The 12,134-nt window shown below is 56.2% G+C and overlaps 1 protein-coding gene and 1 long non-coding RNA gene across 6 annotated transcripts in view; one reads left to right on the top strand and one right to left on the bottom strand.

Annotated features, from left to right (window-relative positions):
* SPATC1 (spermatogenesis and centriole associated 1) overlaps positions 1-12,134 on the top strand; it is a 41,479-nt gene that overhangs the window by 25,775 nt on the left and 3,570 nt on the right. For 3 of the 5 annotated variants that reach the window (XR_004435437.1, XR_004435438.1, XR_004435439.1), the window contains exons 2-5: positions 4,689-5,243; positions 5,346-5,885; positions 6,010-6,149; positions 10,420-12,115. Coding sequence is in view for 2 of the 5 variants with exons in the window: in XM_033203245.1 (XP_033059136.1) it covers positions 4,689-5,243; positions 5,346-5,885; positions 6,010-6,149; positions 10,420-10,749 (1,565 nt within the window). In the remaining 3 variants the exon portion in view is untranslated. Of the gene's footprint in view, positions 1-4,688; positions 5,244-5,345; positions 5,886-6,009; positions 6,150-10,419; positions 12,116-12,134 lie in introns of those variants that run through there. The other 2 variants (XM_033203245.1, XM_033203246.1) reach the window with 2 other exon arrangements.
* On the bottom strand, positions 9,357-10,769 carry LOC117079437. Its single transcript, XR_004435441.1, has 3 exons — positions 10,677-10,769; positions 9,788-9,884; positions 9,357-9,561 (listed from the first exon to the last, which is right to left on the bottom strand). It is a non-coding gene; the product is annotated as an uncharacterized LOC117079437 (long non-coding RNA).

Below are 12,134 nucleotides of genomic sequence, written 5' to 3' on the forward strand. Positions count from 1 at the left end.
TATTTTTAGTAGAGACAGGGTTTCACCATGTTAACCAGGATCGTCTCGATCTCCTGACCTCGTGATTCGCCTGCCTCGGCCTCCCAAAGTGCTGGGATTACAGGTGTGAAACACCGTGCCTGGCAACTCTCAGCTTTTAATCCACATTTCTATACTTAATGTTACAACTTTAATATTTACCATAAGCATTTCATTGTGTTCTCATATTTTCTTTGCAAATAGTACTGTAAAAGATTTCACATCAAGCTATTACACATTTGAACATTTCATGATTTGCTGAACAAGTTTTCAGTGATTGGTTGTGCCAGGTGTTTTTTTTGTTCGTTTGTTTTGTTTTTTGTTTTTTGTTTTTTGTTTTTGAGATAGAGTCTCGTTCTGTCGCCCAGGCTGGAGGGCAGTGGCGCCATCTCGGCTCACTGCAAGCTCCGCCTCCCAGGTTCACGCCATTCTCCTGCCTCAGCCTCCTGAGTAGCTGGGACTATAGGTGCCGGCCACCACTCTCAGCTAATTTTTTGTATTTTTAGTAGAGACGGGGTTTCACCATGTTAACCAGGATGGTCTCGATCTCCTGACCTCGTGCTCTGCCTGTCTCGGCCTCCCAAAGTGCTGGGATTACAGGCATGAGCCACCGCTCCCGGCCAGTTGTGCCAGGTTTTGCCATTAACAGACAAACAGGATGGGTCTTTCTGAGGCCTGGCATCTACCCCCTGCTCTCACTGGCTCTCCTCCCCAGGCCCGCTTGCCCTCCCCTCATCAACTCTGTCCACATGCTTCTGTCTCTGATTTGTACTTGGCCTTTCCTGGAGCCCTCGTTCCTGGCAGGATGAGGGCAGCATGCGAAGAAAGTGGGTAGCACTTACTGTATTTGGGTGAGGGGTAGAGGGTACCAATGGCATCCAGCTCACAGCAGCCACACCACCTTCTCAGTGTGCAGCAGCACATTAGATAGTAGACTGGCTTTGTAATTCCACCATCTGTGTCTGCGCCATTGTTCCTTCTGTCCTGGACCTTGACAAAGCTACCACTCCAGCACCTCCTGGGAGTGGCTTCTGCTTTATACATTTTGGTGTTAGACTTTCTGTGAATTGCTCCTTTGGTTACCTTCTGTGTGCTATGTGATGGTCTGCCTGGAATCCAACTTGGTCGAAAAACACTGGGTCATTTCCCTCCAGGGACGAGGCCACGGCCTGTCTAGTGCTGTGCTCCCTCTCAGCCCTGACCAGCTGGTCCCTGCACAGCAGTCATCTTCCCAGAGTAGGCGACAAGAGGAAGCATTTGTCCTGTCTTCTCGCCTGACCTGGCTGCTTCAAACATTGGGACCACTGACGCTCCTTAGGCTGCCCTGGCCGTGCAGAGACAGTGGCCCCTGACTGCCTCTCTCCGGCCATCCTGGACATGTTGCCCCAAAGTGGTCCTTTCTCACATCACCCAGACCCTGGGCTCTCCTAAGGAAATGGAGGCCAAGCAGGACAGACAGCCCCACTCTGAGCTCCATCCTCCACCTCAACACATGCAGCCCATCCCTCCATGTGCCCCACCCTGTGCTCCCTCTCCTTCAAGTCTGTCCTCTCCATGAACTGCTTGCCTTTGGCCCATAAGCTTTATTGTCTCCTGGGTCCTGAAACAAAACTTTCTAAAAAGTCAAAACAAGAAATCATAAAAGACCAGTCTGGGAGTGGTGACTGACAACTATAATCCCATCGCTTTAGGAAGCCGAGGAAGGAGGATTGCTTGAGGAGTTTGAGACCAGCTTGGGCCACAGAGTTAGACTTCCATCTCTAAAAAAAAAAAAATTAAATACATAAGTAAAAGAGCAGTTGATTGGATTGTGCAATTTTGATTTATTTGTTTGGAAAACGGAACTTAGAAGTTTTTCGGTTTTTATGAGACAGGATCTCATGACATCACCCAGACTGAAGTGCAGTAGCATGATCACGGCTCACCACAGCCCTGACCTCCTGGAATCAGGTGATCCTCCCACCTCAGCCTCCCAAGTAGCTGGGACTACAGGCATGTGCCACCATACCCGGCTAATTTTTGGATCTTTTGTAGAGATGGAGTTTCACCACGTTGCCCAAGCTGGTCTCAAACTCCTGAGCTCAAGCGATCCGCCCATCTTGGCCTCCCAAAGTGCTAGGATTACAGGCATGAACCACCACACCCGGCCCAGAACTTAGAATTCAAAAGGCAAACAAAGTGGCAGAACATCTCACCACACATCACAGAGGATTAGCGACAGAAGAGATAGAGGTAGTGCACCAGAGACTTCCTGGGGAACATCAGAACTCTTTCGAGGAAGCCTCTAAAATGTCTATTTCCAGGAAAAAAAATCAATCATGAAGACTTACGTAATAGGGTTTTTGTCATCAGGGAACACAGGAATCAATTTAAACGCCCAACCATTGGGATAGGCTCAGTAAAAAAATAGCATGTCCGTAAGACGAGGCCTCTGCAGCTACACTAGTGTCATTCTCAAAGAATCACGATGCCGGAACTGCCGTGGTGTGGGTCCTGTGAAAAGAGGCAAGGTACAAAAGGGCGTGTGATCTATGCCACTACTACCTTTGCACACAGCCTGTTAAAAATGAATTTTACGGCCAGGCCTGGTGACTCAAGCCAGTAATCCCAGCACTTTGGGAGGCCGAGACAAGCGGATCATGAGGTCAGGAGGTTGAGACCATCCTGGCTAACACAGTGAAACCCCGTCTCTACTAAAAAATACAAAAAGAAAAGAAACTAGCCAGGTGAGGTAGCAGACGCCTGTAGTCCCAGCTACTCGGGAGGCTGAGGCAGGGGAATGGCGTGAACCCAAGAGGCAGAGCTTGCAGTAAGCCAAGATCGCGCCACTGCACTCCAGCCTGGGCAACAGAGCAAGACTCCGTCTCAAAAAAAAAAAAAGAATGAATTTTACGGCTGGGCGCGGTGGCTCATGCCTGTAATCCCAGCACTTTGGGAGGCCGAGGGAGGCAGATCACGAGGTCAAGAGATCAAGATTATCCTGGCCAACATGGGGTTGATGTTAGTGAAACCTCATCTCTACTAAAAACACAAAAATTAGCTCGGCGTGGTGGCATGCACCTGTAGTCCCAGCTACTTGGAAGGCTGGGGCAGGAGAATCGCTTGAACCTGGGAGGCGGAGGTTGCAGTGAGCCGAGACTATGTCACTGCACTCCAGCCTGGGCAACAGAGCCAGACTCCGTCTAAAAAAAAAAAAAGGATTTTACTTTTTTTAAATTATTATTTTGAGATGGGGGGTCTCACTCTGCCGCCCAGGTTGGAGTTCAGTGGTGCGATCATGGTGCAATCATGGCTCACTGCAGCCTCAACCCCCCGGGCTCAACTGATCCTCCCACCTCAGCCTCCCAAGTAGCTGGGACTACAGGTTCATGCCACCACGCCTGGCTAATTTTTGTATTTTTTGTAGAGACAGGGTCTCTCCATGTTGAGCAGGCCAGTCTGGAACTCCTGGGCTCAAGTGATTGAATTGTACATTTTTAAATGGTTAAAATAAAACTACTATTACGTGACACATGAAATCCAAAATACAGTGTTCATCTATAAAGGTTTATTGCCATACATCCTCCCTCATTCACCTCCGAGTTGCCTGCGGCTGCCTTCTCAAAGCAACGGCAGGCTTGAGCGGTTGCAACAGAGACCATACAGCTGGCAAAGGTGGAAGTATTTACCCCGACCTTCATAGAGAACGCTTGCCAACTCCTGATCTATATACACACGGTGGAGAAGGTCTCCAAGGCAACACGCGGCTCCTCAATAGAGACTAACCGTGGGATGATGGAACTATCTGTGGTTTTTCATCTTTTTTTCTGTATTTCCATTCTTTCTCTATAATAAGCATGTACTACTTTTATAACAACAAAAGTGGAAGTTTACAATGAAATTACATACTCATAAAAACCTTCTCTGCACTCCCACCACTCCTGCCAGCGGCTGCACCCCCAGGGGATCAGGGGGCTTCTCCCCGAAACAGTGGCCAGTAAAAGGAGTACTCCTCCGGGACCAAGGAGAGCAGGCTCCGGGGGCAGGAAGAGAGCATAAAGCAATGTCTGGGACCTGGGTGTGTGACCAGCTCTGACCTGCATCCCTGTTCAGGCCACGGCAAGCTCCACAGGGCAGGGACCATGCATGGGTGCTGGGCCACGTGAGGCTCTGCCCATTGCAGCACAGACCCCCAAGGAGCCCCCACCTGGTGGGGCTTATTCCCCATCACAAAGATAGTGGTCAGGAGGCCGGGGCCCTCTTCTCTCCACTGAAAAACAGAGGGGCCAACTTGGTGACCTGAGAGTTCAGCTGCTTGGACTCTCTGCTGGGCAAGGGGTGGGCACGGCTGAGGAAAGGGCAGCGGGACGTCCTCATGGCTGGGGGCAGTGGGCAAGTGGTCAGAGAAGAGAGCCTGGGAGAACTGACACAAAAATCAGGGCTGGAGATGAGGCCTTGGGGAACCACTCCCAGGCTCCCCTGAGCAGGCACGGACGCCCACAGAGGCAGAGAGGCCACCACCCTGGCCTGCCTAAGAAGTGAGGCTCAGAGAGGCCAGGTCAGACCAGTCAGCTCATTGGGGACAGAAGGGCACTGTGGCCAGGCCCTACCACAGAGGGAGAGCCTGCGACCACCCTCCCCTTGGTCTGGAGGGGCTCCCCAGGGTCTTAGTGCTTTCTCTATGTTCCCAGGTGTCTTCCTGCCCCCGTCCCCAGCAGTGGCAAATGAACCAGTCCTGGAAGAAGTGGGGATCATGGCCTTGACACCCCTGGCCGAGATGCTAACCAGCTTGCAGCCCAGCACCACGCCGGGCTCACTCATGAGCCCCCTGACAGGCACCCTCAGCACACTGCTGTCCGGCCCAGCATCGCTGTCACAGAGCAGCCCCCTCACCGGCTTCCTGACCAGCCCCGTGGCAGGGCCCCCAACGGGCACGCTGGCCAGTTCCCTGGGCCTGCCCTCCACTGGCCCCCTGACTCCCAGCAGCCCCCTGGCAGGCCCTGTGGCCGTGTCCCAGAGCAGTCCCCTGATAGCCCCTGTGACGGGCACGGTGGCCGTCTCTCTGAGCAGCCCCCTCCTCAGCTCCACTGCCACCCCACTAGGGGTCTCTCAGAACCTGCTGGCCAACCCCATGGGCAACCTGGTCCTGCCAGAGGCCCCAAGGCTGCGGCTGGCTGAGCCACTCCGCAGAGGCCCCTCTGGGCCCCACTCCCCAGCTTGCGTGCTACCTGCTGCCACCACCAAAGGTAACGGGTGTGCTGGGTGGTGGGTGGCAGAGTCGGGGGGCAGAGCCCTCTCACCTCACTCTAATCCCCCTCCTTTCGTTTCTGTCCCCTCCACATCACTAGTCCCACTCTCCACTGAGCCCCCCCGGTCGACCCAGGACCCAGAGCCTCTCAGTACGGCGTTTGCAGGCACACCCCTCCAGACCTCCACCCCCGTTGGAGCCATGGGCGCACCTGCTCCCGAGACGGCCTTCTCCTTCAACACTTCAGACACACAGACTCAGCCCAGTGCCACCCAGGAACAAGTGGTCCCTGCATCTGCCCCCACCTCCCCCACTACCTCCCCCACGGTCACTGTCCTTGCCTCTGCCCCCGCCCTCACCCCCCAGGTTGCCACCAGCTACACCCCCTCAAGCACCACTCACATCACCCAGGGTGCCCCCCATCCCCCTTCCCGAATGCACAATTCCCCAATCCGGAACCTGCCTGCCCCCCACTCTCCTCCACACAACCCCCACTCCCCACCTCGTACGTCATCCTCCCCGGCTTCAGTCAATGACTCTCGGGGTCCACGCGCCACGGAACCATCGAGGAAGAGCATGATGGAGGTGGAACGGAAGCTGGCCCACCGCAAGACGAGCAAGTTCCCGGAGAGCGCCCGAGGTCAGTGACACTGCGGGCTCCATGCGAGTCGGGCCCCCAGTCCCTCTCCCTGCCGCCTGCCTGGGTTGCTGACCCCAGGCCCTCTCACCCTCTCACCTGGGCTGATGAGACCCTGTGTCCCCAGAGTCGAAGCAGGTGGCCTGGGAGAGGCTGGTGGGTGAGATCGCCTTCCAGCTGGACCGAAGGATCCTGTCCAGCATCTTCCCAGAGCGCGTGCGGCTCTACGGCTTCACTGTCTCCAACATCCCGGAGAAGATCATCCAGGTGTGTGGCCAGGGGCCTGCAGGGACAGGGGGCAGGCTGGCCCATGAGGGGCCGTGGGGACCCTGCATTCTGGCCAGGCCAAACATGCCATGACCTGAGGAGTCCCTGGGATAGAGGAAGCTGACTGCTCAGTGCCAATGGCCGGCGGGTGTTGGGGCGTCTGGCAGTGGGAGCCCAAAGTCTCCTCCGAGGAAGGTGAGGTGGGGGGTTTCAGCAAGGTCGGGCGGCTCTTGCCCTCTGCCACCAAGATGGCCTCCTCTGTGGACGCACGTGGAGGATGATGCTTTACCAACATGCCCGAGTGTGCGTCTGTGCCACGCGTGTGGCAGGCTGTAGAAGGCACGGGGAAGCTGGATTGGGGATGTGCGGCTGCCGGGCAGGGAGGGCAGCTGCATCGCTACTTACCACTTGGGCTTCTCTTGAGAAAACAGCCCAGCTGCACTCCCGGCCGCTTTTTCTCTCCAGCTGTGTTTATCTGTGGATTGCAGGCCTGTGTGTAGCCTGAGCAGCAGCTACTGTGAGCTGCGTGGGTCCAGGTTTGAGCTTTGCCTCTGGTTAAAGCATCCTTTGGTTAGTTTTGTGTGTGGGGGTTTTTGTTTGTTCAGTTTTTTTGTTTTCAGATGGACTCTCACTCTGTCACCTGCCCAGGATGAGCTGAGATTGCACCATTACACTCTAGCCTGGGCAACAAACCAAGACTCCACCTGAAAAAAAAAAAAGAGCACACAATAGTGTATATACCCAGCTCACTGCAACCTCTGCCTCTCAGTTCAAACGATTCTGCTGCCCCAGCCTCTTCTTTCAAGACAGCCCAGGTTGAAGAACAGTGGCGTGATCCTAGCTCACTGCAAGCATGAACTCCTGGGAGTTCAAGCCTCCCAAGTAGCTGGTTACCACAGGTTTACACTACCACGCCCAGCTAACATATATATATATATATATATATTGTTGTTGTTGTTGCTGTTGTTGTTGTTTGAGATGGTGTTTCGCTCTTGGCGCCCAGGCTGCAGCGCAATGGTGCGATCTTGGATCACTACAACCTCTGCCTCCCAGGTACAAGCAATTCTCCTGCCTCAGCCTCCCAAGTAGTTGGGATTACAGGCATGCACCACCACGCCCGACTAACTTTTTTGTATTTTTAGTAGAGATGGGGTTTCTCCATGTTGGCCAGGCTGGTCTCAAACTCCCGACCTCAGGTGATCTGCCCGCCTCAGCCTCCCAAAGTGCAGGGATTACAGGCATGAGCCACCGCGCCCGACCCCAAAAGGGAAGCTTTTAAAGACAGAGACGTCCATGTAAGCTGCCTTGAAACCAAGTTTAGAAGTCACAGAAGCACACTGCAGTGGTCTTGTTCATTGGTGAAGGCCACTGTTAAGCGAGTGGCCTTGAGCAAGCAGTGTCTTGGAATCCTGCACTCTTGAGGAAGTTTTTGTGATAAATCCTGTTACAGGCCTGTGTGCGAGAGGACTTCTTCACAGCCTTTCCCTACTGCAATTTTTTTTTAAGATGGGGTCTCACTCTGTCGCCCAGGCTGGAGTGCAGTGGCATAATCATGGTTCACTCAAGTGGCCCTCCCTTCTCAGCCTCCCTGCTAACTGGGACTACAGGCATGCACCAACACACCTGGCTAATTTGTTTATATATTTTTTTAATTTTTTTTATTTATTTATTTTTGAGACAGAGTCTTGATCCTGTCACACAGGCTGGAGTGCAGTGGTACAATTTCAGCTCACTGCAGCCTCCACCTCCTGGGTTCAAGCAATTCTCCTGCCTCGGCCTCTCGAGTAGCTGGGATTACAGGCACCTGCCACCACACCCGGCTAATTTTTGTGTATTTTTTTGGTAGAGATGGGGTTTTGTCACGTTGGCCAGGCTGGTCTCAAACTCCCTGCCTCAAGTGATCCGCCTGCCTCTGCCTCCCAAAGTGCTGGGATTACAGGTATGGGCCCAGCTTTAATTTTTTTTTTTTTTTTTTTTGAGACGGAGTCTCGCTCTGTCGCCCAGGCTGGAGTGCAGTGGCCGGACCTCAGCTCACTGCAAGCTCCGCCTCCTGGGTTTACGCCATTCTCCAGCCTCAGCCTCCCAAGTAGCTGGGACTACAGGTGCCCACCACCTCGCCTGGCTCGTTTTTTGTATTTTTTAGTAGAGACGGGGTTTCACTGTGTTAGCCAGGATGGTCTCGATCTCCTGACCTCGTGATCCGCCCGTCTCAGCCTCCCAAAGTGCTAGGATTACAGGCTTGAGCCACCGCACCCGGCCTTGAAGGAATATTTTTAAGACAGGCTGATATTTATAAGACACAACTGACACACCTCAGCCAGGCATGGTGGCTCACGCCTGTCATCCCAGCACTGTAGGAAGCCGAGGCGGGCAGATCACCTGAAGTCAGGAGTTTGAGACCAGCCTGGCCAACGTGATGAAACCCCGTCTCTACTAAAAATACTAAAACATTAGCCAGGCGTGGTGGCATGCGCCTGTAATCCCAGCTACTTAGGATGCTGAGGCAGAAGAATCCCTTGAACCCGGGAGGCGGAGGTTGCAGTGAGCCGAGATCGAACCACTGGACTCCACCCTGGGCGACAGAGCGAGACTCCGTCTCAAAACAACAACAAGACACAACACAACTCGCTGCACTGTGAGATGTGAGGGCACTGCCATACCCCAGGGTGGGGCCCCTGCGTGACCTGGTGCTCAGTGCTCACTGGGGCCGCTGCCTGTAACCCTCAGAACACTCCTGCAGGTGGCACCGTGATTTCCTTCACATCCCAGCAGCAAAACTGAGGCTCAGGCCCAGTGTGGTGCAGAAGCAGCCGTTAAGCATGGCTGTCCGCGGGCCCTTACTCCTGTGCTGAACCTCGATGATGTCTTCCTGTCCCCACAACTGTGCATATTGCTCATTTGCCTAGAAGGCTCAGGGGCCAAGAACCTCCAGCTGGGGAGAGAGAGGCGCATCCCAGGCACGTCCCAGGCAACAGGGGTGCTGAGTGCAGGCTCTGGGAGCACTTAGCAGAGGTTGGCGTCACATTAACTGGGCCCAGTCCTAAGTCCAGCCCCAAGCCTGGTACCCTGAGCACACGACCGGCCTGGGAGACTTCCCCAAGGGGTGGTGCCTGAACAGCTTGTCTGGGCAAGAGTGTTCCCAGCAGGTTGGGGACCACCACGTGAGGCAGACGTCTGGGACACAGTAGGACGTAGCTGGAAGAGAGGTGCAGGAACAGATTGGGGGACACTGGAGGGTGGTCCTCCCCCAAGTGTTGGAGCAGTGGAAACTGTAGGAAGAGCTCAGGCAGGGGCTAGCCCACCCAACTCCACTTCGGACCCGTGGCTCCGTGGGCCTGTGCAGAGAGCGGGCAGGGCCAAGCCTGGAGGCGGGGGCAGCTGCACCTGAGACAGGCTGCAAAATTGGCAGGGCCTAGTGCAAAATGAAAATAATTCAAAACTTAGAACTTCAGGATGGTGCCAACAGAGCATTGAGCTGGGCACTGCGCCTTCCACAACTGCCCAGGTCACAGATCCAGGGGGCAGTGGCAGGCGGGGTGGGAGGGGCTGCCTTCATGATTACATGCCTTAGGGTGGGACCCAGTCACTGCCTGGCTGGTGGGAGGACACAGGGCATGAGGAAGTGAGTGGAAACTGACCCAGATGTGCTGGTTTCCAGGCCGAGGAGGAGGCAGGTGAAGGAGACAGGCCCCTCAGTGCTGGGGCCAACACTCGGCTGGGGTTGTCAGTTCAGTGCTGGGGGAAGAAAGGGAGTTCCCTAGGGGGTGTGCAGGCTAGAGGGTGTTGAGGATGGAGGCCAGGGTAAGGAAGGGGGGCCTTCAGACACTGAGAGGGAGCAGAGCAGGGAGCCAAGAGGAGGCCTGGGAAAGACCCCAGACCCCTGGGTCAGGGGACCCTGTGCGCCTCCAGAGGCCTAGCCACGGCCCCTGTCCTCAGTCCCTGGAGGCCTCAGCCCAGCTGCAATCCCTGGTGGTGGGTGGAGCAGACGACAGCGTTGGGACATCCTCTTCCACCCTGTGGATGAGGCCCCACTGGGGAGCTTTGGGAGCCACCTGCCCTGCCTGGATCAGGCCTTGAAGACCTCTCTGTCAGGCTCTGCCCACTGGGCTCCCCTGTCCTAAACCCTTGAGGTCCCTCGCAGAACCTCCCCACCGCACACCCCTCAGATCCTGGCCGTCTCACAGCCTCATGTGCCCCTCGGTCTTCCCCTTACCTGCCTGTGTGTGGAGGTGTGGCAAGGGAGGGTCCCTGATGGATGCTCTCCCCGCAGGCCTCCCTGAACCCCAGTGACCACAAGCTGGACGAGGAGCTGTGCCAGATGCTCACACAGCGTTACGTGAGCATCATGAACAAGCTGCAGAGTCTGGGCTACAACGGGCGGGTGCACCCTGCGCTGACCGAACAGCTGGTGAACGCCTATGGCATCCTGCGAGAGCGCCCGGAGCTGGCGGCGTCCGAGGGCGGCACCTACACTGTGGACTTCCTGCAGCGCGTGCTAGTAGAGACCGTGCACCCTAGCATGCTCACCGACGCGCTGCTGCTGCTCTCCTGCCTCAACCAGCTGGCGCACGATGACGGCAAGCCCATGTTCATCTGGTGATGCTGGAGCTGGGAGGTCCAGGCTCGCTCAACCCCACAGCCTTCTGCACAGCCATTAAAGCTTCCCACAGACGCTGGTCGCTGGGCCTGCGCCAGCACTCCTGGGTGGTGCTGCCTCCTCTGGGGTGGCTTACCGGGCCCCTGCACCGTGCCCCTTTAGCGCTGCCTACCCTGGAGGCCAATGCCCATCCTGGACCCTCTGCGAGAGCCCGAGAGGCCAAGGCTCAGCAGTGGTCTGTGAGGGGTTGATCTGAAGGTCCCCAGGATCCCCTCCCATGGCACTGAGAGCAGTGGGAGCTTCTGGGACCTGGATGGGGAAGGGTAGGAACCAGGAAGGGGTAGAGCAGGGAGGGAAGGGCCGTGGCTCTGTGCCTGCCACAGTGGCGAGGGGCACCGAGCTGGCAGAGGTGGGAGGAGACAAGGATGTGGGTGTGGGATCCCTGCCTCCATACTAGGCCGGGGCTGGGTGAGGGGCGGAGGGGGGCGGTCTTCCAGACCTTGAGGACAAGAGGACATTCAAGGGAGAAGAGCCAGGAGAAAGCATCCTCACCCCAACCTGGGCATGAGGCAGCCCAGCAAAGTGGCGGCCCCTTCCCAAGACACCAAGGCCATCCCACAGGTCCTGGAGACTTTGAGAGGGATTCAGAGCTGGCAAGGGCAGACACCACCTGCTGCAGGAGCTGAGGAGCACAAGCAGGATTTGGGGGCAGGCCAGGGGCCTCCCACAGTGCACTAAGGGCAGATGGGGTGCTGGGAAGGGCTTGTGGAGAGTGCAGGAAGCTGAGGGAGCCAGCCAGGATGGGAAGTCCCTGGGGAGGAAGACATGGGAGGGGAGAAGCGCAGTGTAGGAAAGCGCAGTGTAGAAAAGCGCAGAGGGGCCCACACCACAGGGTGAGACAGGAGCAAGTCTGGACGCAGGAAGGCAAGGAGGCTGGCTGCAATGGGAGCGAGATCAAAACCCCAACTGAGGAGGGTCCTGGGGCACCAGTGCTTGCCAGACAGAAAGGATAGCAGGAGGCAACAATGGACCCACAAGGTCTGAGTTCCAATGGGAATCTTTCAGCAACCAGCAAGGAGTCCAGGGAAGGAGAGGGTATGCAGGGTGTGCCAGGCCCTCCAGGGATGCCCGGGCTGCTGAGCTTCCTGCCTCTGCCCTCCCCACTCCCAGGCCTGCAGGGAATCCAGCCACACACACAGCCTCTTAGTCCCTGGGAAGGGCAGGGAAGAGCTCCTGCCAGCAGCCCCTCCACCTCCCTGCCAGCCAACAGGAAGGGCAGCCCTCACCCAAACTCCCAGGGCTATTTAAGAGACGCTTGCACCCAGCTGACCGGGAGAGTGCATGCTGGTTCACAGGCCCAATTAGAAAGGTGGGAGGGGCCGGGCGCG

This window comes from Trachypithecus francoisi, unplaced genomic scaffold (assembly GCF_009764315.1).
Source record: "Trachypithecus francoisi isolate TF-2019V2 unplaced genomic scaffold, Tfra_2.0 Lachesis_group7, whole genome shotgun sequence".
Lineage (NCBI taxonomy): Eukaryota > Metazoa > Chordata > Mammalia > Primates > Cercopithecidae > Trachypithecus > Trachypithecus francoisi.